The following is a 21,128-nucleotide window of genomic DNA, read 5'->3' on the forward strand; positions in this document are numbered from 1 at the left end:
CAATTACTTTAGATCTTTTTAAATAAAATAATTTTTCTAAGAAAATTTTTTCATAGATTAAAAAATGACACGTTATCGTTAGATTCGCTATATGCTAATTTATTTATAGAGACGTAATGCTTCCTTCTTTTTATTTTGTTTTTTTTGTTTTTCGTACTGTGTTTTTTGGTGTTTTTTATGCGATATGTTTTGTTACTCACAATCAGTATGTGTCTACCGCTCGAACCATTAACATCTCTGTGAGAAGTCTCGTTCTTCTTTTTGTTATGTAAGTGCAAATTAACTTGTTCTTAAAAAAAAAAGGTTTCCTCTTATTTAAAAAATGAATATTGACCAATCTTCTCACATTTATTTTAAATCGGACAATTTAATAATAATATGGTTGTTCATTGTTCGCACAATTTGTTCGACTTCATGTGTTATTAATTTTCATAAATTTGTGATTCTCCGATATAATAACAATATATAAATATTGTAATTGTATACAGCAATCGGACAATTTGATGACCAAGTTTCGACAAGTTAGGACATCCAATAGATTGACTATTAACTCATATATTAGAGCATTCTCTTTTTAATGCATTTTTTCCGAATATTTTACGATATCAATTTTATTTACGGGACGTTCGAGTGAATATGTATATATACACGTGTATTTACTTTTCTAATAAATAGTTTTGTAATTTACACTCGAACATCCTGTGTTGATTCATTATCGGCATTTTTTATTGTGATAGATTTAATCTAGTGAGCCTATTTCATTTATTAATTTGTTTATTATAGACAGATTACGCTAATTTATAAAGATGAATCTTTCTTTGAAATTATAACGATTTGCTGTACTATCTGGTTTTCTAATAATATTCTGATTAAATGTAAACAATAACTTTATCCAACTATAGTTGGATAAGAAAAGGCGAGTTATCTTCGTACACGACTGTGTAATGTGAAATTGAAACGTATACATTTATGTGTGCTGGTCTAAGTTCTGATAACAGAGACCTTACATTAAGGCTATCGTTTTGATAATGAAAAACTTACTCTCTCTTCTCTCTAATCTATATATGTATAAATGCTTATTGCGTTTTCTGCCATGCTTTCAATTTATGCCGCGTTGCGTTAAGATCTATGCAAGAAGAAAAAGTAATTTATATATTTATTTTAGCTTCAGCTTTTTGAGAAGCAGACAGAAAAACGTGTGATCGATGCAATATCAATGAAGTATTGAATTGTTGCGGGCTATTAATATAAATGTTTAATACAAAGCGATGCCTATATATGCAAGCTCGTTTTGCGAATAGGAACCGAGATCAGACTAGGACTATATCCTTAAATAAAGATAAGCAGTAGAAACTGCACACAGTAGTCTGAATCCAAAAAATTGGCCAAAAGTTTTTATTATTTATATCATAGGATAATAAAATTATAAACATATATGTATGATATTGAGATCACTAATTTATCTTAATTCATAATAATTAACAAAATAAAATAATAGTAATAATAATAAATTAAAAATTATCTGTAATGTTGACTTTTTTAGAATACTAAAATAATCTAAAAAATAAAATTTATGTAGATCGAAAAATTTTTGAAGTATTGATTTGGAACATGACATAATTTATATATATTATGATAGAATAAATAACAAAATTTATGAGGTCACGAATTTGCAAAATGATGGTAAGATTGTTATAATACTCAGTTTAATATGACTGATTTTAATACATTGAAATAGATTTAAAACTAGTATCGGACGTTTGAAAAAAGTTGTAATCCTTATACATATTAAGATTATTATTGAATAAAAATAATCCATTATCATAAGTATCTTAAGTATTTTTAATAAATATGTGACATGCATAGATTTGTAAAATTGTTTTTATTAAGTAGTAAATAATAAAGAGCAAAATATACCCAAACGCAGAGCTTTTTCGCGCAATAATTCTATTCAAAATTCATTACAAAAGATCATACGTTTCAACACCTTTCGTTACAAAAGATCATACGTTTCAACACGTTTAATTACGTCATCATCAGTGTATGTCGTTAACGATATCGCTAAAATTAAAATTACAACTATTAAAATGTGTCTGAATCAATAAATCATTTACAATTTAAAACTTGTCCATTATAAAATAAGATCGCATACTATGACATAAGGCTATGATTGTGCTCAAATCGCAATCCTGTACACAATCGCCTCGTTTTAGTTTTTATTAACAAATATGAATCTGTGTAAAACACTACGTTTATCTCTAACACCAATTTTAATTAGAAAATTCTAAAACACGTCCAGTTGACAACAAAATCTTAACATTCTTGATTGTGAGAGATTGAAATAATGATAATATAACTAAAGAAGGAAAAAGGAGAGATAATGTAATGAGATTAAATAATACGCTATGTGTGAGAGATCCACCAGAAATTGCTGTGTATCATCTTTAATATCATCCTTTTATAAAATGATTTCACATCTAAAATTTACAATTTATTTCAATCTGGTTTTTTTTTATTGTGGATTCAACGTTTTTCCTTTGATAAATTAATATACGAAATGTTGGTCATTTTCCCTTTACAAGAAAATATTACTCTGGAAGAGTATACGAGGCAATAAGAATAAAGTCCGTTCCTTATTGCGCAACAGCATTATAATAATAACGAAACTTTCGTAAAAATTTACAGAGTAGGCTTTCAGGCTGTCTGTTTTCTGTCTTTCTACAATCATTCGTTGTACAAAACAAAAAACGCCGGTTATAATAGATCGTTCGATCCAGAAGAGAGGAATCAAATATTGCGCAAAAATTTTTGTAATGTGAGCCGACATATCTCACTATCTCAGCAAGCAATGATTATTATTACAGTTTTTTAAGCGAATTGCCTCGATTATTGCATTAAACGTATGTCACTCAAAGCAGCACTTGCTTTGTCACAATAGCAAAATAAAATTCGAAATCATTTTGCCACAATTACTTTGTTAAGATAAATTACAGATAAATCGTTTATAAATTTTCTTAAAATTATGAATCAAACGCATTTACTTCGGTCATGATGTGCGAAAGAATTTGAATTTGTATTTCGCAAACGACAGCAATTTTGGCTTGATGTGATATCGTAATAAAAATTGACAGTTACTAACCTATATTGTTAATGTACAACTGACATAATTAAACAATTTTTATATCGGTTATCAAATATGAATGACATGTGAACATTGTTCACATATGAATGATATTTTGTTTCGTAGCAAAAATTCAAATAAATCAAACGCGTTTTTTTATATAGGATATAATTTACTTTTCTTTGCCATAAAACATTATTTTCAATTAAAATATTATAAGATATAGTAATGTTTTATGGCGAAAATAATAAATAATAAAAACGGCTTCCTGGAAGTTTATTATAAAGTTATTATTTACACAGGGTGTCACGCAATTATTAGCAAAGTGCTCTTGTGTAGATAGGGCAGGCTAAACTGCCCTTGGAGAAATTTACTTTTAACGAAATCGAAGTTTTTAAAAGTAATTAAGAATTTACTTAAAAATTTTGAGGTAATTCAAAGTGTGTAAAAGATTAAGCCAAAATAACCTAAAATTTTTAAAGTTTTTCAAGAATGACTTTAATATAATCGGCACAGCGCGTTAATTTCTTTCAGTTGTTCTTAAGTAAGTTTTAAAATTACTTTTAAAAAAAGTTTAAACTGTTCAAATTTATCTTTATTCCTTAGGTTTTCTTTGCAGTAAATTTTAAGTATTTTTTTAAGTTTTCTAAAGTAAATTTTCCCAAGGATGAGTCAATAAGTCCTCTATTATTTTGCAGTTTTCGCAACAGTCAACAAAATATTAATTACTAAAAGTGAAAATTAGGTTTCAATAATGTTTTACTCGAGTACTATAAACTATACAGAAAAATAGCAAATGACAAAACTTGTTTATTTTTTTCTCATAGAGTTCTGAGAATTTTTTCAGAATTTTTTAGTACCGCATTTTCTCATGTTGGTAAAAATAGTTGCCAATAAGAAAATGCAATATTAAAAAAGTTGAAAAGTTAAAAAATTCTGAAAAAAAAAGAAAATAAATAATTTACATTTTTTACTGTTTTCCTGTGAAGTTGATAGTATCTGAATAAAAAATTATTGACTACCAATATTCTCTCTCTCTCTCTCTCTCGGCGACTTTTAGTAATTAATATTTTGTTAACTATTGCAAAAATTGCAAAATGGTAGAGAACTTTGACTCAGTAATCCGTTCTATCTAAACAAGAGCGCTTTGTCATTAATTGCGAGACACCCTGTATACGAATGATGTAACAGTTAGTGCGTTAATAATTAATTTACTTGTAATAAAAATGCTTGTATTTTTATCATAGAAAAATAATTATTATGTTATACTGTGTGTGTGTGTGTGTGTGTGTGTGTGTGTGTGTGTGTGTGTGTGTGTGTGTGTGTGTATTTTATAGAATGACAGTCGTACATCGCATCTTTCGTAGCATTTGAATAGAGATTTGCTATTTTCTCATAAAAAAAGACCAACATTGTGATAATTGTATTAATTAATAATGAGAGTCATCAGTTTCTATTAAGTTACTTCATCACCGATACGATGATAAACTTGATATTTCACTGTTTTGATCATTATCAAGTTTACAATGTGATATATATATGTATATATAAATATATATAATAGTATGTAAATCACATGCGACGCATAAGAGAAGAAAGCTATATGTATTTTTATTGCGCTACATCACAACAGTTTCATTATCATTCACTTCGACTTTGATCGTGGATGTTCGATCGGTATGTAAGTAGACTTCAGGAAGCGAAATGTTCCTCACGCGACACACACACACAAGGTCCTATCTTACATCGATGCGTCAAATCAGCAGTTAAACGGTTAAGTCGCAGTCTTTGAAACTACATCATCCGGCTTCAAAGACAATTATCAAGCTCGCATCGCGGACTTTTGTGTAGTAGCAAATGAGACGGTAAATATGTCATTGCGCATCTTCCAGTGCAATGAACTCTCGAAAAATTTTTTTTAGACGAGATTCATTTTGACACAAAAAATTTTGTTCCAAAAAAATAGTTACAGCCTTCCTATCTGCAGATGTATAATATACCACTAAAAGAGGAAAAGTCTGATTTTTGGGCCCTTTGCGGAACCTTAGTTAACCACAAAAAGTTGTTGTTTGGGACCTACATGAAATAGTAAAAATAGTTTTACATTTCCTAGAAATACAAGTTCCAGAAATGCGGAGAAAGTAGATTTTTTTTTATGTTATATATGTCTCCTTTTGTAAGTCGAATTTTTGTACCACGCTAGAACTTAACACGAATCGGATGTATTGCGAAAGTTTCTCATGATAATTAGTACTTAGAAATTTTAAGAGTCATTCATAATGATTCTGTTATTAAATATGGCAAATTATGCAAAGTAGGGAATCTAAAATGGCACCTCCGACATTCAGTTTTAGGGCCACCACACACAAAATTACTTGGTGGAAAAATTTCGCTGAAATTATTTCACGTTTTGGAACACTTTTCAGCAGTTTAGAAAAATTTCAGTTTAATTTCAGCGATTTTAGCTGAAAAGTTCAAAGAAATTTCAGTAAAAATTTCAGCAAAATTTCAGAGAAATTTCGGTTCAATTTCAGAAAAATTTCAGCAATTTTTCAATATGTTAGCTAAAAAATCTACTTTTAGTGAAATTTCAGCAAATTTTTAGCCATTTCGTTGAAATGTTCCAAAACGTAGAATAATTTTAGCAAAATTTTTTTACCAGGGAGTTTAAAGCTGCATAAGCATAGCATAAGATCACTAGACCAATAATCATTCGACAAAAAGACGCCACATTGCATAAGATTTGCATGTTCATTGGTCCAGCGGTCTTATGCTATATGCTTATGCAGCTTATGGCATTTTGTATGTGGCCCTTATACGTAGGGTTGCAGTAATCGAATTTTTTATCAAAATGAATCTGAGCAAGGCAAGTTGACTACGAATCTATTAATTAAATGGAAACATCAATGATTCGAATTAAAACATCAATGAATCATTGAAGCGAATTCAAAATAGCCGATCCAAAATGTTTGTGCTCGACTAAAGTTACCTACATTTTAATATATTTTATACAATACAACACACAGAAAAAAAAACTATTCTTAAATCAACCATAATATATTCATATATAAGCAAAAATATTATAATTTTGCTTCAAAGATATCAATCTCGATTTGATTAAATTTGTTTTGATGCAAATATTACTTTGCACTTAATTCAAGACTTGTTCAATTAAAAATTTTATATCAATACAAATTCAAGATTAAAATTTTTAAATCAAGATTACAATATTTTTGATTATATATGAGTATATTGTGGTTGATTTAAGAATAGTCTTTTTTTTCTGTGAATGAATGCACTATCTTCCGACGTCTTCTATTGCGTACTGCTAAAGTGGAAAAAATTCGAATTTAAAACAAAATCTGAAAAAATAGTGGATACTAGATGGCTGATAATTATTTGTTTCACCCAATGAAAATGATCTGCTTGACCACTCTCAGTCAAATTCAAATACAACGGCGAGGACATGGTGGTCATTCTATTATTTTTATCTTTTTTTTATATTTGTCTGTTTTTAATTTTTTTTGTGTTTTGTGTAGATCTTTTATTGTTAGATTTTTTAAATGAATATATTAACAGGCTTTTTTGGAAAACTTCTTCAATGCCTATTCGTTATCTTTGGCATCATTACACAGGACCATTAATTATATAAAGGTTCTGTTCCTGAAAGAAGACCAATTGTTTTCTACATATTTTGACGTTCTAAAATAAAATCCGTTGTCGGAAAATTTGTATCACATCAAATTTCTGAGATATACGGTGTATCAAATGGTCCAAAATTGCATAAATTATATCACAAATCATAAAATCGATATCTAGCTAGACTCAAAAGCTCTAACAAGAAAGCTCAAGAACCAATCAACCAATCACAAAAAAACCAGGCAATATCTGAGGTGATCTAGCTAGTTAAGGTGAGATCTGAGATGATTCAGCCAGCTAAAGCAAGATCGAGAATGAGCGAAAATATAGAGAGAGAATTCATTAATGCTGCTCCTTTCTACTCATTTTTTTTGTGTAATTGTACTTTTTTGTCTTCAAATTGCTTTTCTTTTATGGTTCACTTTCTTTTTTGTGTCCCTTCTTAATAACTAACAGTGAACGAAGATACTAGGGAGATAGATGGAACGTGAAAATATGATGGCTGCTGGTTTAAATTTATAAAGAGATATCGAATCTCTTGACCCTATCTATCTAGAGTTTTTATCAACGTCTTGATGCTTCCTCTCTTAAACGACATGTCATTAGTTCGTCAAACATATGCTATATATCGAGAGTTGGTTTAGTCTAGTGTTAACCTCAATATATAACTCGCACACTCACAGCATTCAATAAGATGATACAATGTAAGTTCCTATATTTGCATTTTTCTATTTATACTTATATTTCAATTTTATATTTTATACCGTTATATATTCTATTACTTTAACTCGTTATACTTATTGTAATTCCTTTAAGATATATTCAAATATCAGATATAAACTCGACAAAGTATCTCTACATTACATTGTATTTGACGAGTTTGCTGTATTATATGAACGATTACATGAATTCTACGCGTTACATTTCGGACGATTTATTTGCAACTTTATTCTCTAATGACGAAATGCTGTAAATCCGTTACTTACTAAATTGTATTGAAAATGATCTAAACATAGGGTTGGAACCGTTTATATTTGTAATAATCTATGTAAAAAAAGACGTTTATATTTATAATGATCTATGTAATAAAGATAAAGAAACAGCTAGTGTATGGTCCTTATATAGGTATTTTTTTTTTAAATTATACAGTTATTTCGGTTTAAAATTTTGCGGGCGACTACTACCTTTTCAGTTTCAGCTCTGCGGTGTAGCTAACTCTCGCATTGATCAGATGATAACATGTTAACACCTTAATCATCAATGCGACAGTTGGAAGTTAGCGACAACGCAGGACCGAAGTTGAAAAGGTATTAGTCGCCCACAAAATTTTAAACTGAAATAACTTGCATAATTTGAAAAATTTTGTTATATCATACATCGTTGTATTCGTTAGAACGAAAGATATAATTTTTATTATATCGTAATATTTACTTTACGTGCAAAAATTATGCATACCCCTCCTTTCTTTAACATTGATAACATTGATAATTTTTCTAAGTAATCACTGTTTGCAATGGAGTTCAGTTAGAACCGTTTAATTTGATATTATATTTGTTAGATCTCTCTATTTCGGTTAGTCTACAAGATAAAAAAGGAGTTTTTTACTATTTATACGGGGATATATATTCTATATACTTTTAATCATGGCATAAAGTATTCTATTCACAAGGATGCGTCATCTTGAACATGCTGACTGCTTTTTGACCAATCAAAACGTTGCCCCAAATTGTAAAAAGGAACTTGATTGCTACCATATGCATTTCATTAACTTTGGGGCAAGCATTTGATTGGTGGTTCTGATTTAGTCTGCCGCCATTATGCACAATGGAATATATTCTTATATTCTTATACCATATAATTCATGAAAAATTTAGAAGATTTTTTAAAACAATTTTACAATATGCATGATGGACACCAGCTTCAATAAATTGAATATTTTTATTAGAGTACAAAAAGATAATTTATCTACTCTCTCGCACTCAAATGTCGTACAGAATTGATTGCGGTGATAATGTCTCATACGTAACCCAAACCGGACGTTTATTAAAAACGAGAATAAGAACTAAACAGAAATACTAACATTCTATTGTTCTGGAATATAAAGTTAATTTTGAACATGAATTCGTTTGGAATGATATTAGATTTTAGACGAAGAAAAAATTTTAAATAAGAGATTGATTTCCAAAATGACACATATTCGAAAGCAAAAGCAGGGTTTAAATTTATAAAATAATACTAATATCTTAGATCCATTAATTATATTTCGACCTTTTCATGAATTTTTTATCCTTCCATACTTTTATTTATTAATTCTTTGTATAAACATGTTTACGAATTTAAGAATTTATTGTCAAATATTTACTTATTAAATAATAAAGGTTTAAAGGCTTATCTCAATGAAACTTGAAGACACCCAAATTCTAAAATGTTTTTTTACAACGACTACAGGCATTATCTAATAATTAATTTTCTACTAAATAGTTCTCAATCTAAGAACAATAAATTCTTGGTGGAACCAATAGATAGCATTTATTAATTTAGTATAAGAAACGCTATCTCATATTAGGCGTCTATCTCATGATTATATTTTATAGTACTGTAAAATAAAATGTTTTAACATTTTTTTTGTTTCTATTCAAAGTTTTTCTTTCTCAAGTTTTTAGTCAGGGAATTTTTTCAAAAAATGATCGGAAAAATCAAGAAAAATAAGGAAAATTTCCTTCTGTATTTCGCTAACAGCCCTATTAAGAGTTCGAGTACTATTTGTAAAAGATTCGATTTTGTACGATAAAAAGTACTTTGTAAGTATATTTCGAATCTTGTAGATATTCGTTTGTAAGATTCGAAACTAACCAGTTGGGATCGATTACTTTGCAAGTATAAAGTACGAAACATTATTTCTTATAAGTATTATTCGAAAATGAAGCTAAATTATTGGATTTGACTTGAATTTTTAAGTACATATTGAATTTGATCCCATCTCTACTCATGATAGGGGACTTTCCTCTGTTATCTTTGTACGAGTGTTTATAAGATATTTTATATGTTATTCTAGCACAGTTTAACATGAAATCTCTTTATCATAGAATATCTCGTAAATTATTTATTGTTTGGAACTGTATTTTAATATACTTTTATGCACAGAATAATGCGATGAATCAATTGTTGTAAAGAAAGTACATAGCTTCTTTTTACAAAAGACACGCAGTTGCAAACTACATAATTTTTTTGTGCACTTTAATTTGGCATATAAAATTCGAAATAAAACGTTTTTTTTTTGTAGTTTACAATTATTTCTTCAACGAGCACAGCCAATAATCAACACAGATAACTGACAATAACAATGGCGATCGGCGAAGAAGCCGGTAATGGGGGCATCAGCAGCTTCGGTCTAGAAGATGACGCTGCCGGATCGATCCGAATAGTCAATCGCACAACCACAGATGATCCAATCGGTACGTCAAGTCATGTTCAGGCCGACCTCGATAATTTCGATTCAGGCAATCCCCTTCTGGCTGAGAGCGCGGCAGTAACGATTGATGCACCGATCGGAAAGCTTAGGAGAATACATAAAATGGAGAATGCGGTGGCGTCACAGACGGATGGTAGTGCGATGTGCCGAAAGGGAGATTTCGATGATGAAAACCACGCAAACGAGCCGGCGAATACGATCGTCGAGCCACCTGATGGTGGCCTCAGGGCCTGGATGATTATGGTCGGTAGCTTCACAATCAACGGTGTACTGTTCAGCATCATCAATTCGTATTCCCTCATCTATCAAGAGCTACAAAAACGACTGATAGAAGCCGGCGAAACCGAAGTCTCCTCCAAAGCAGGTACGAAACCTTTCCACGATATTAACTTTAAAAGAGATAATATTGTGGCACATTATTAATTTTACTTCTTAATTTTGTAAGAAATAATTATCGTAAGTATGTTTTATCGATTTGATATTCTGTTGTAATATCTTAGAAAGCATAAAATTTATAAACAATAAAAACATGGACTAGATGAGTTAGCGCGAGAAGTAGTGCGCAAATCAACAATGTCGAATTTAAAATTAATAAATATAATATAATGTAAAATAAACGTTTCGGCTCTAGATTAAATTTGAGCTATCTTCATAAAAATTTACAGTAAAAAATTAAAAATTATAAAGGATCAAAATATAGTCGCATTTACAAATGTAAAAATTAAAAAGATTACACAATATAGTCGCATTTACATCATACCATTATAAAATTTATTTGCTTTAATTAGCTTCAATAATATTATGATACAATCGTTTGATTACAACGTATTTTTATAAAAAAGAAAGAAAAAATTATTTAATTTTAATTCACTGTTAAGTTCTTCGGCTTAAAAATTAGAAGCGAAGTCCTCTAACGAGGAGATCTTATGGCTCTGGCACACAGAATGCGGCAACGCTTGCCGCGCGAATGGTATAGCGCAATAGTCAATCAATTTATCGCTTTTCCATGAAAGCAAAAGAATAATTATCGTTTGTCTTTGCTTGCTTTGCTGTTTGCTCTTTTCGCATTTAAATCAAATCGCATTGAGAGGAAGGAATTATTCCTAGGTGTAATAAATATAAAATAGACCGCGCGTTTTAATGAAATTGCCACTATCGATTTAAAAAGAAAGAGATAGTTTGGTACGTATCACTCTTTTTTTTTAATATTAATAATAGGATTAATAATATTAATAAACACAATGACTCATGAAATTTATGAAATTAATTAATGGAACTATCTGAATGACATATAAATTAAAAGTCACGAGGGTGATTGTTTATATAGACAGAGCCCTTAAATACCAAGGATTTAAATTGTACGACAATTAGACAGTCATTTATAGTAATAGAAGCTAATTCGTGCTACTCTCTTGTTGATGCTACTTAATCATCAATCCTCATAATGGAAAGAGAAATATAATTCATAAATTGTTAATCTACGCTGTTAATTTATAACATGCATTCGATCGATCGATTCTCTCATTAGATTAATTAACTTGCCTATTATTGATACATGCATGTTTATTATTCCAGATTTTTAGTTATCTCTTTATTCTTTGTTATGAAACGATGAAAATGCTTGCTCTCGAGGCCTGACATTTATTTAACAGAATTTTAATCGATTTAATTATATCAAATTTAATTACAGATATAAAAAATATAAATGTTGAGAGTATTAATTAAGAAATAAAACAGCAAATAACGACATAATTTTGAAATTAAAAGAAATAAACGATGAATGCCTCCTTTTTTAACAAAAAGAATCGTTTTCGATTCTGTGAGCATTTTATTATTTATCAGACAACTTGGCAAAATTGTTTCAGCTTTAGTAGGCTCACTAACTATTGGAACCACGTTCTTTCTGTCTCCGGTCGCCGGTATATTAACGGATAAGTTCGGCATCCAGACAACTACCTTCGTGGGAGGTGCAATTGCATCCGTTGGCCTGCTTCTTTCCTCGCTACTGACGGCCAAGGTAACGGAAGATAAAAAGATGCTTCTAATAATTGTGATCTCTATTCAAATTTGTTTCGGAATTGTACACGTTACCGTTACATGTGTCTGTCAGGTGGAACTGCTTTTTTTAACATACGGTGTTATGTACGGGCTTGGTGCAAGTCTCGCTTATACCCCTAGTCTAGCGATATTGGGTCACTACTTCAAAAAATATCTGGGACTGGTGAACGGTATTGTCACAGCCGGAAGCTCAATATTCACGACACTATTGCCATCTCTAATGGAGGTCCTGATACTGCGTTTAGGCCTAGAAGGAACATTGAGGAGCTTGGCCGTACTCACAGCTATTATCATGGCTTGCGCGATTCTTTTTAAGCCAATTCCATGTAAGTTTTTTTGAAACTCGTATTTATGTAAGTTTATATCCCTAGAACAAATTTTTTTTTAGAATTTTTCGTAGAATTTTTCAGAATTTCTATATAAGTTTAAACATTTTTCATAATTTCTATATGATTTTATTTTAACATAATTTTTTAAAAATAACTTTTCCAAAATTTCTCAAATTTTTTTGTAACGAATTAAAACACTTCAGAAATACTAAAAAAATCAGAAATATACCGAGCTAAGTATACTTTTACTCAAATATTTTTATTGTAAAAACAGTATTTGTAATATAATTGTATTTTAATTTCGTATTTCAGCAGAGCACATAAAAGTATTTTGTATTTTGTATTTCAACAAAGCATATACAAGTATTTTGTATTTCAAATCGAAAGATTAAAAGTATTTTATATTTTGTATTTCAAATACCAAGCTTGACAATCAATCTTATTATTTGAATTACAAAATACAAAATACTTTCAATCTTTCGATTTGAAATACAAAATACAAAATATTTTTCCCGCTGAAATACAAATATAATTGTATTATTTTATTAAAGTATACCTTTTTAAAGATGCTTATTAACATCAAAAAATTATTAAATTGTTTGTATAATTGATAAAAGTACCGATTAGGAGACCTCAATGACCTAGACCTTGACATATGTTATCAAAGTCATGACTCCAAGTAACCTCCAACAGGTTTTGGCCGCCGCTCGTTATGCATAAAAAAATTACACAGGCCGACAAAATTTAGGCAAACTTTGAAAGATGTTTCCGTAGGATTTTAATGCAAGCGATTACGTTATCCGTTTTTTTCCATCACCCTACATTTTTTAAATAATTGCAAAAACAGTTTTTTCGGAAGTAAATTTTTTATTAATTTTTTCTGAGGCTAAACAGAAAATGATATCGAGGTATGTTTTGTGGCATTTAACTCAGAAATGTTCCAATAACACAAAAAATATTTTTTCGATGCTTATAAAAATGTTATGTAAACCGCACACAAAAATCTTTGGAAGAATCGTAAAAAACCGGAAAGAATTGACAAATTTTGAAATATAAAACCAAATAATTAAAAAAAAACCATAAAAAATATCTAACAATTTATATTAATATCTGTATATTTTTAGTTTAAATCCTTTTTTGAAAAACTAATTTCCGACCATTTGTTCAGAAGTTATTAAATTTAAAGTTCTCTGAAGACACTCGCCCCAGAAAGTCGAGAGGTCCCAGATTCGAATCCTGAGGTATTTTTCGCAATATAAGTTCTTTACCGAATTAATTTAGGAAGGGGATTATTTTATATATAGGAATGTCCGAATGTTTCGGTTCCTCATCGTTTTTATATTATTAGCGTGTCAAATCGATTGTGATTAATGTCCGAATATTTCGGCGTACATCTGAGATAATTAAATTTAAAAATTAAGAATACATATTATATTTATAACATCTAACTTTGACTGATCATTGACGCTCTTTACCATATGTATGTTGTACAATTAAACGGTTGAATCTTATTTCTTATACATATATCAGAAGTAAAATGTTATTTTCTTCAAACTTTTTTGTTACAATAATAACTTTTTAACGAATAACGAGCGATGGTTGAAACCTGTTGGAAGTCACTCGGGGTCATGATCTTGACAGTACATGTCAAGGTAAAGGTCATTGGGATTGGGTCGGTACTTTTACCAGAGACATTAATGAGCACTTTTTTCAGTAACATCGCAAAGAGACAAATCACATAAAACGAAATCTTTACGAAACCATCTGAACGAATTCGTAAACGTATCTATCTGGAAGAAAAAACGATACGTCGTATGGGCTGTTTCTATTCCTCTCGCTCTTTTTGGGTAAGTTGATTGTTTGTGTATAATTATACTTACAAATAGCCACTTGCAGCACAAAAGTTGCAGCAACACAGTCTACAGACATAGTATCTCTAGACTCGTCTTCAGGTAGTTGGAACCAAGCATCGCAAAAACATTCGATGATTCATTCCCGTTGTCCTTTTTATTATTGTACAATAACATTTAACTTTAACGATGACTTTTGCTATGACATAGGAACAGAGGTTATTTTCGATTAGAACTCCATGAAGAATTTATTGTCAAATATTTACTTATTAAATAATAAAGGTTTAAAGGCTCATCTAAATGAAACTTGAAGACACCCAAATTCTAAAATGTTTTTTTTACAACTATAGGCATGATCTAATAATAAATTTTCCACTAAATAGTTTTCAATCCAAGAGCAATAACTTCATGATGAATTTACCAATAGATAGAGTTTATTAATTTAGCAGAAACGCCGCTTTCTCATATTAGGTGCCTATCTCATAATAAGGGACTTTCCTTTATATGAGAGAGGAAATGAAGAAGTTACAAAGTACTGAAGTTAGGGAAGTTCTACTGTAGATGCTTTTAGTTGTTAACGCTAGAGAGCCTCATAGGCTCAAGGAGGCTCAAGGAGCATCAAGGAGGCTTTCTAGTTAATGTTCTTGGCGTTCTCATTCGCGATCGAATGCGAAGGGAAAGCCTCAATTAGCCCATAGAAGAAGGGGCGCAATTGCATGCGCAGATCGGTTTTTAGGAACAATCGGCCTCTTCGTCAGTTCAGTTCTTGTTAAGATGCATGTGCATAAGCACGAATAAAATGTATTTCCTGAAAAGTACCACCAACGTCTGATTATCTCAATTAGAGATTTCGCCTGATTATAGCACCTATCTCTTTCTTATTTGAATGTGAAGAATTGAACTTTCACTATATAAATTTTGTTTTATTCCGTTTTTACAGAAATAAAAAAGTTCGATCGTTATTTTAGATACTTCGTCCCATACGTTCACATAGGAAAGTTCGTGACTACGACATTCAAAGACGCCGATAGCAAGCTGCCGGTCATGTGCGTCGGTATCACCTCCGGTATTGGCCGTTTAATTTTTGGCTACATCGCCGACCTACCGAAAGTAAACCGAATATTCTTGCAGCAAGTGAGTACTCGATAAGACCTTCGAGCTTCTAACAGTATGTTTAAAATCTTTTTTTTTTTTTTTTATAAAATAAAATACCTTAGCACTTCTCTTTCTTTTGCTAAAATCTTGATACAAAAAAATAAAGAACCATTTTTTTCAGATATCATTTGTAAGTATCGGCATCCTCACGATGCTCCTTCCAGTCACTAAATCGTTCCTCATGCTCCTCATCATTTCGCTGGGGATGGGACTGTTCGATGGATGCTTTATATCGTTACTTGGTCCGATTGCATTCGATATTTGCGGCCGTAGCGGCGCAACTCAAGCCATAGGCTTTCTTCTGGGGATGTGTTCTATACCTCTAACGGTTGGTCCACCAATCGCGGGACTCCTATACGATCATACTGGTAATGATTTTCATAACTGCCTTACACGTACTAATAATAGAATAAGAGAGTACTTTTTAGTGAATAAGGAGCAGAAAAATGTTTTGTTTATTTTAGTCTTATATCGTCCAATTTAAAATTAATAATTAACATATACACCGCCGTTCTTAAATACGGGAACGTTTACGATTTTCGCATCTGACGAAAAATTAAATATCTCGATGAAAAAAAATTGTAGACAAGTTTTCAAAAATGTATTTTAAAGAGGAAAAGTAAAACTATTTGTTAAGTTCGTTTCTAAATTATATAAAATAGAAAATTAGTATTTTTGTTTTATTTTAGAGTGCTGCACTAACTTGAAAAGTACTTAAAGTAAGCTTTCTAAACTTTAATTTTTTAATTGAACAATATAAAATATAAATAATGGTCGTAACGGTCAAAGCTAGATCTTTAATACTTAAATAATTCAATCTGAATTACTATATATACTATATACATATATACTTGCATATATACCATACTTATACTATAGGCTGCGGTCAAAGTCTCACTACAAATGCTTTGAAGTGTTTGGTTGACCAATTAGAAAAAAAGAATTTTACAAACTAACCAATCAAAAATTGCTTTAAAGCATTTGTAGCATCGCGTTGACCGTACCTATAATCAAAAGTTGCTTCTTTTGGCACATACAATCACGCTGTGCAATCTGTATCCGCGAATTCTGAAACACCCTTATATATTTTTAATATTTTGGAAATATATATTCCATAGATGTTACATCCTAACAAATGAAAATGGATTGAAATGGATTAAAATGGATTCAGATTTTCAGAAATGTTAAAATTCATGAATGTTAAAATGAATCCTTTTAATTCAGTTAAATTCAAAAATAATATCAGCAATTTCTGTGCAACGTGAATACTGCTCAATTCAATATTCTGAATTTAAACGTAATCTTAAACTGAACTGGGATAACAGTTTTACAAATTAAAGTAAATGTTATAATATTTTTTAATGCTCATACAATATTATAGTAACATTAAATAATGTTATTTTTAATAATCACATAATACTATCAGGAGTGGACATATAAATATAACCATCCATTAATATTTCGGGAATATTATTCAATATTATATAATTTTAATAAAATATAATTAAAACGTTACATTTAATATTTTAAGAATATCCCTAATATATTACTTAATATTAAATAATATTATGTACTTATAGGATATTTGCTATCTGTATCTCACCCAATGTGCCTAGAAATGAAACGTGCAACCAATCGGGTTGAATCTGTAATCACGTATTGGTCATTTACTTTTGATAACATACCCAATCACACAACGTAATGAATATATAACTAATTCGTTTGAATTTATCGTGTGTATTGAAGAATTGTCTAACAAGGGAGGCCCACTAACTGTTAGTCACCGATCTTAACAAGTGATATATCGTTGAAAAGCACGCACATATACTTACATAAGTCGTTGCCTCCCGAACAAACCCTGGTATAATATAAGCCTACAATTTACACCAAGTACTTTGTACGCGTACTAAGTACCATATTCATGCCAAATCACTTGATACACTCTGTATTAAACGCTATAGGGGATTATTTCAGTGCGCTCTGGTATGGTACTCCCGAATCACGAGAGAGTATCTAAAATATTTTATTATAATATGTGCCGTTCTCTCAAACTTGTAAACGATAACTTAATTAGATTATTTGTGTTGTTCTCAGGTACCTACGATCTACCTTTCTTACTAGCCGGCGTTCCTCCGATAATAGGAGCATTGACGATGTTCTTAATAAGATGCGTTAAAGAAAATAATGAGGGAAGTTTAAACGATTCTGAGAATATCCCAAGCAAAACAGATTGTCAAAATGGTCGGTAAAGCCAGGTATCTGTATGTTATCAATTTTATTTGGGACCATTAAAAAAATACGTTTGCTTAGTGGGGGGAGGGGGGGGCGGGGGGAGTCATCGAAAATGTTACGTAAGTGAAAAGGGGAGTAAAGGAAACGCAAATGTTCAATATTGTAAATGTTCAAAATTTGATATGAAGCTTTTTTTTTTATACAAGTTACCTTAGAAAAAAAAGTCAATTAAAAAAACCATGGAGGCATTTTCCTCATACTTATACCGCTATGCCCTTTACTTTTGTATAGTTGTATTTATTTTTACAGACTAGAATGTATTCTATCCTATACTTGCTGATATTTAATTATATTTTGTACTTTAAAATTATTAAATTTGCAGCAAGAATGAAGAATAGTGATTTTTCGCCGGTGAGCATAGTCGGGCAAACATGCGAATCAGCGATGCAAGAGAAATACAGTACAATGTGCAAATCCCTGCCATCGTCTCAGTGCTATTGTGTCAAACAACCGGTTAAATTGCAAAACTGTTCAGCACGCAATAGTTATCAATACAAGTATGCCAATTGCAGATATTCGGAGAGTGAACCATTACTTCATGGAGAGAGGATCTCACGATATCCGAGCATAAGTTTTTCTTACAATTTATAGTAAATCATCAATGTTTTACATATTTTAAATTTGCATTCTGACATAGCAAATTCTTTGCTCTGAAGAATTCCATTGTTCGTTATTCACCTGCAAGTGTGTTTAGATTCCAATCCGGTTGGTTCCCAGATGTTTTGTTATTCTCGTTTAACGTTCGGTAAACAAAAAGAATAAAGCGATATCTAGGTGACACTCGCGTGGGAATCCGAACATAGCCTAAATGAAAATAAAGACGAAATCCATTAAAAAATATGGTTGCTTTTTTTATATTCAATAATTATATAAGGGTACTAATAAAGAACTCAATAATTTGAAAAAATTTTAATAAATACGAAAGAAAAGATTACGAGCCCAAGCTGGATGTTTAATGTGATATATCCCAGCTAACGTTAAATATTCATAGAAAGTTCGATTCGTATTACCAATTAATGTATCGAATGTTCCGGAACAGTAAAAAAATCGTCACAGAATGTGCAAATGTCGATGAAATATTCAGAATATTATGTGAATATTCCTTGCATATTTCACAAAAATCGCGAGTGAGCGAGCAGTACACATCTCCGCCGTTAGAGGGCTGCGGCAAAGAGCATTTATTCGTAAATAAGAATCACCTGAGAGAGAATAGGGAGTTTTTGTAATATCGTTTATCCAAATACGGTGAACGCTAAGATCAGGTTATCTTCTTAACAATTACTTAAGAAAAGAATAACGTGATTTTAGCGTTCATCATATCTAGATTCATGTTATTGCAAAAACTCCCTATTAGCCTATAGCTATAATATAAGGAACGCAGTACTTCGTCTGTGAAGTGAGTCCCAAAATTGGGCTTCAAGGTGAAAACCCATTAAATGCGTTTTCCAAAGTAAAATTTTGTTTAAAAACTGATTCATGGACCTGATCTGAAATTTTTAGAAAAATTAAAATTTTGCGGAATATAGTACGGAGCATGCTGGGAATATGTAATGGCATACAAATGATATTTTTAACTGACATTTGAATGTTTCTTTTATATATGTAAATATTTGGAATATTTTGTTGTATTCTTGGAATGTTTTTTGGGGAATTTTAAGAACATTTTATGAATATTTCATGAATATGTAGCGTTTGCTGGGTATATTAATAAACATAGAAGTGATAAAAATGAAACAGACGTTTCAACCTCTATCGGGTCATTCTCAATGTTCAAATACAGTTAAAATTTAATAGTTGACTTATTGTAATATAAAATAAATTTCTTTACGCACGAATTACCGCGATTAAAAATTCTCATTAGCCCTCTATTTGTTTTTTATTTATAAAATTTAATAAATGCTATATTGTTAAAACGGTAAGTCAAAAATATACAAATGTAAAATATAATATATACAAATATAAAAACCCTAATAGTATAAAATTTTTTTTATATATTAAAGTCGCTCACAAAATTCCTTGTGAGAAAAAATGGTTGAACAGTAGAACGATTGAATGACTCGTATTTTGCAAATAAATTGGATAGTCGTCGAAAAGTTAGCGACAATAAAATGCGTATAATAGTTAAATTTATAGATAAGTTTAAAATTGTATTAAACAATTTCAAAGAACATGAAAAAAAATTGTAACGTGATACTATAAATTTAAAAGTGCGTGCACAATAAATTCCATAATGAAAAGGTATTTAGAATTAAATTTATCCTAATCTGTTATAACATATCCATTTTAAGGCAACGGATGTGTGGAATGCTATATATATATTTATCCGTATATTTTTATTAAATTGATGCGTATATGCATCTAACTATATAGTTAGTATATTAATGAAATTACCACATATCCGTTACCTCAACAGAAACATTCCCGTAACAAATAATAAAAATAAATAAAGGACAAGTATAATAAATAAATCACTGAATACAATTGTCAAATAACGTAAAAATTTTACTCTACTTATTAATTTAAAGGTTTAATGCGAAGTTATCTGCAAGGTCGCTACAATGATTCTGTAACAAAAAGAATATAAAAATCCAAATTAGAACAAAGTAGGAAAAAATCAATCAATATTTTAAAAAATATTTACTAAACGCAAAGTTCTCTTGAATAATCATATAATAATTATATTATTTTAAAAATATATAATAATTTTTATAAGCACCGATTTTTTAATTTACCATATATTCTCAGTTAGGTATTTATATAAATAATTATTATACATTTTCTTAAAAAATCTTAAGGTAAATATCTCGATCAGGGGACCTCCTCCCTCCAATGACCCTGACCTTGACATATGTTGTCAAAATCATAACCTTGAGTGATCTTCAACAAGTTTTAGCCGTCGCTCGGTTATTCGTTAAAAAGTTATGAACAAAAAAAGTTCAGGTCTTTATTTTAAAATTTAAATACTAGAATTTGTTGAAGGTCTCTCATAGCATATTCGATTTAGGCCCGTTTCTACCAACGCAGATTAACTTTAATCTCGGTTCAACTTACTCTTTGTCTTTTTCTAGTTCTAAAGATTAGAAAAAGACGAAGAGTAAGTAGAACCAAGATTAAAGTTAATCTACATTGGTGGAAATGGGCATTAAGACATTACTTAAGACGGTCTTAGGGCCTGAGCACAATAGAGGAACAGGAATTAGATATTAAGATTT

General features: G+C 30.2%; 1 protein-coding gene across 10 annotated transcripts in view; it reads left to right on the plus strand.

Annotated features, from left to right (window-relative positions):
• kar (monocarboxylate transporter 10-like protein kar) overlaps nt 1-19,452 on the plus strand; it is a 35,310-nt gene extending 15,858 nt beyond the window's left edge. For 6 of the 10 annotated variants that reach the window (XM_018511240.1, XM_018511244.1, XM_018511238.1 and 3 more), the window contains exons 2-9: nt 10,044-10,596; nt 12,098-12,249; nt 12,343-12,616; nt 14,334-14,466; nt 15,438-15,603; nt 15,746-15,992; nt 17,719-17,865; nt 18,239-19,452. In XM_018511240.1, the coding sequence (XP_018366742.1) occupies nt 10,104-10,596; nt 12,098-12,249; nt 12,343-12,616; nt 14,334-14,466; nt 15,438-15,603; nt 15,746-15,992; nt 17,719-17,865; nt 18,239-18,507 (1,881 nt within the window). In that variant the 5' untranslated portion in view covers nt 10,044-10,103 and the 3' untranslated portion in view covers nt 18,508-19,452. Of the gene's footprint in view, nt 1-7,404; nt 7,411-10,043; nt 10,597-12,097; nt 12,250-12,342; nt 12,617-14,333; nt 14,467-15,437; nt 15,604-15,745; nt 15,993-17,718; nt 17,880-18,238 lie in introns of all 10 variants that reach the window. The other 4 variants (XM_018511237.1, XM_018511235.1, XM_018511241.1 and 1 more) reach the window with 2 other exon arrangements.
• The last annotated feature ends 1,676 nt before the right edge of the window (nt 19,453-21,128 follow it).

This window comes from Trachymyrmex cornetzi, unplaced genomic scaffold (genome assembly GCF_001594075.2).
Source record: "Trachymyrmex cornetzi isolate Tcor2-1 unplaced genomic scaffold, Tcor1.1 scaffold363, whole genome shotgun sequence".
NCBI lineage: Eukaryota > Metazoa > Arthropoda > Insecta > Hymenoptera > Formicidae > Trachymyrmex > Trachymyrmex cornetzi.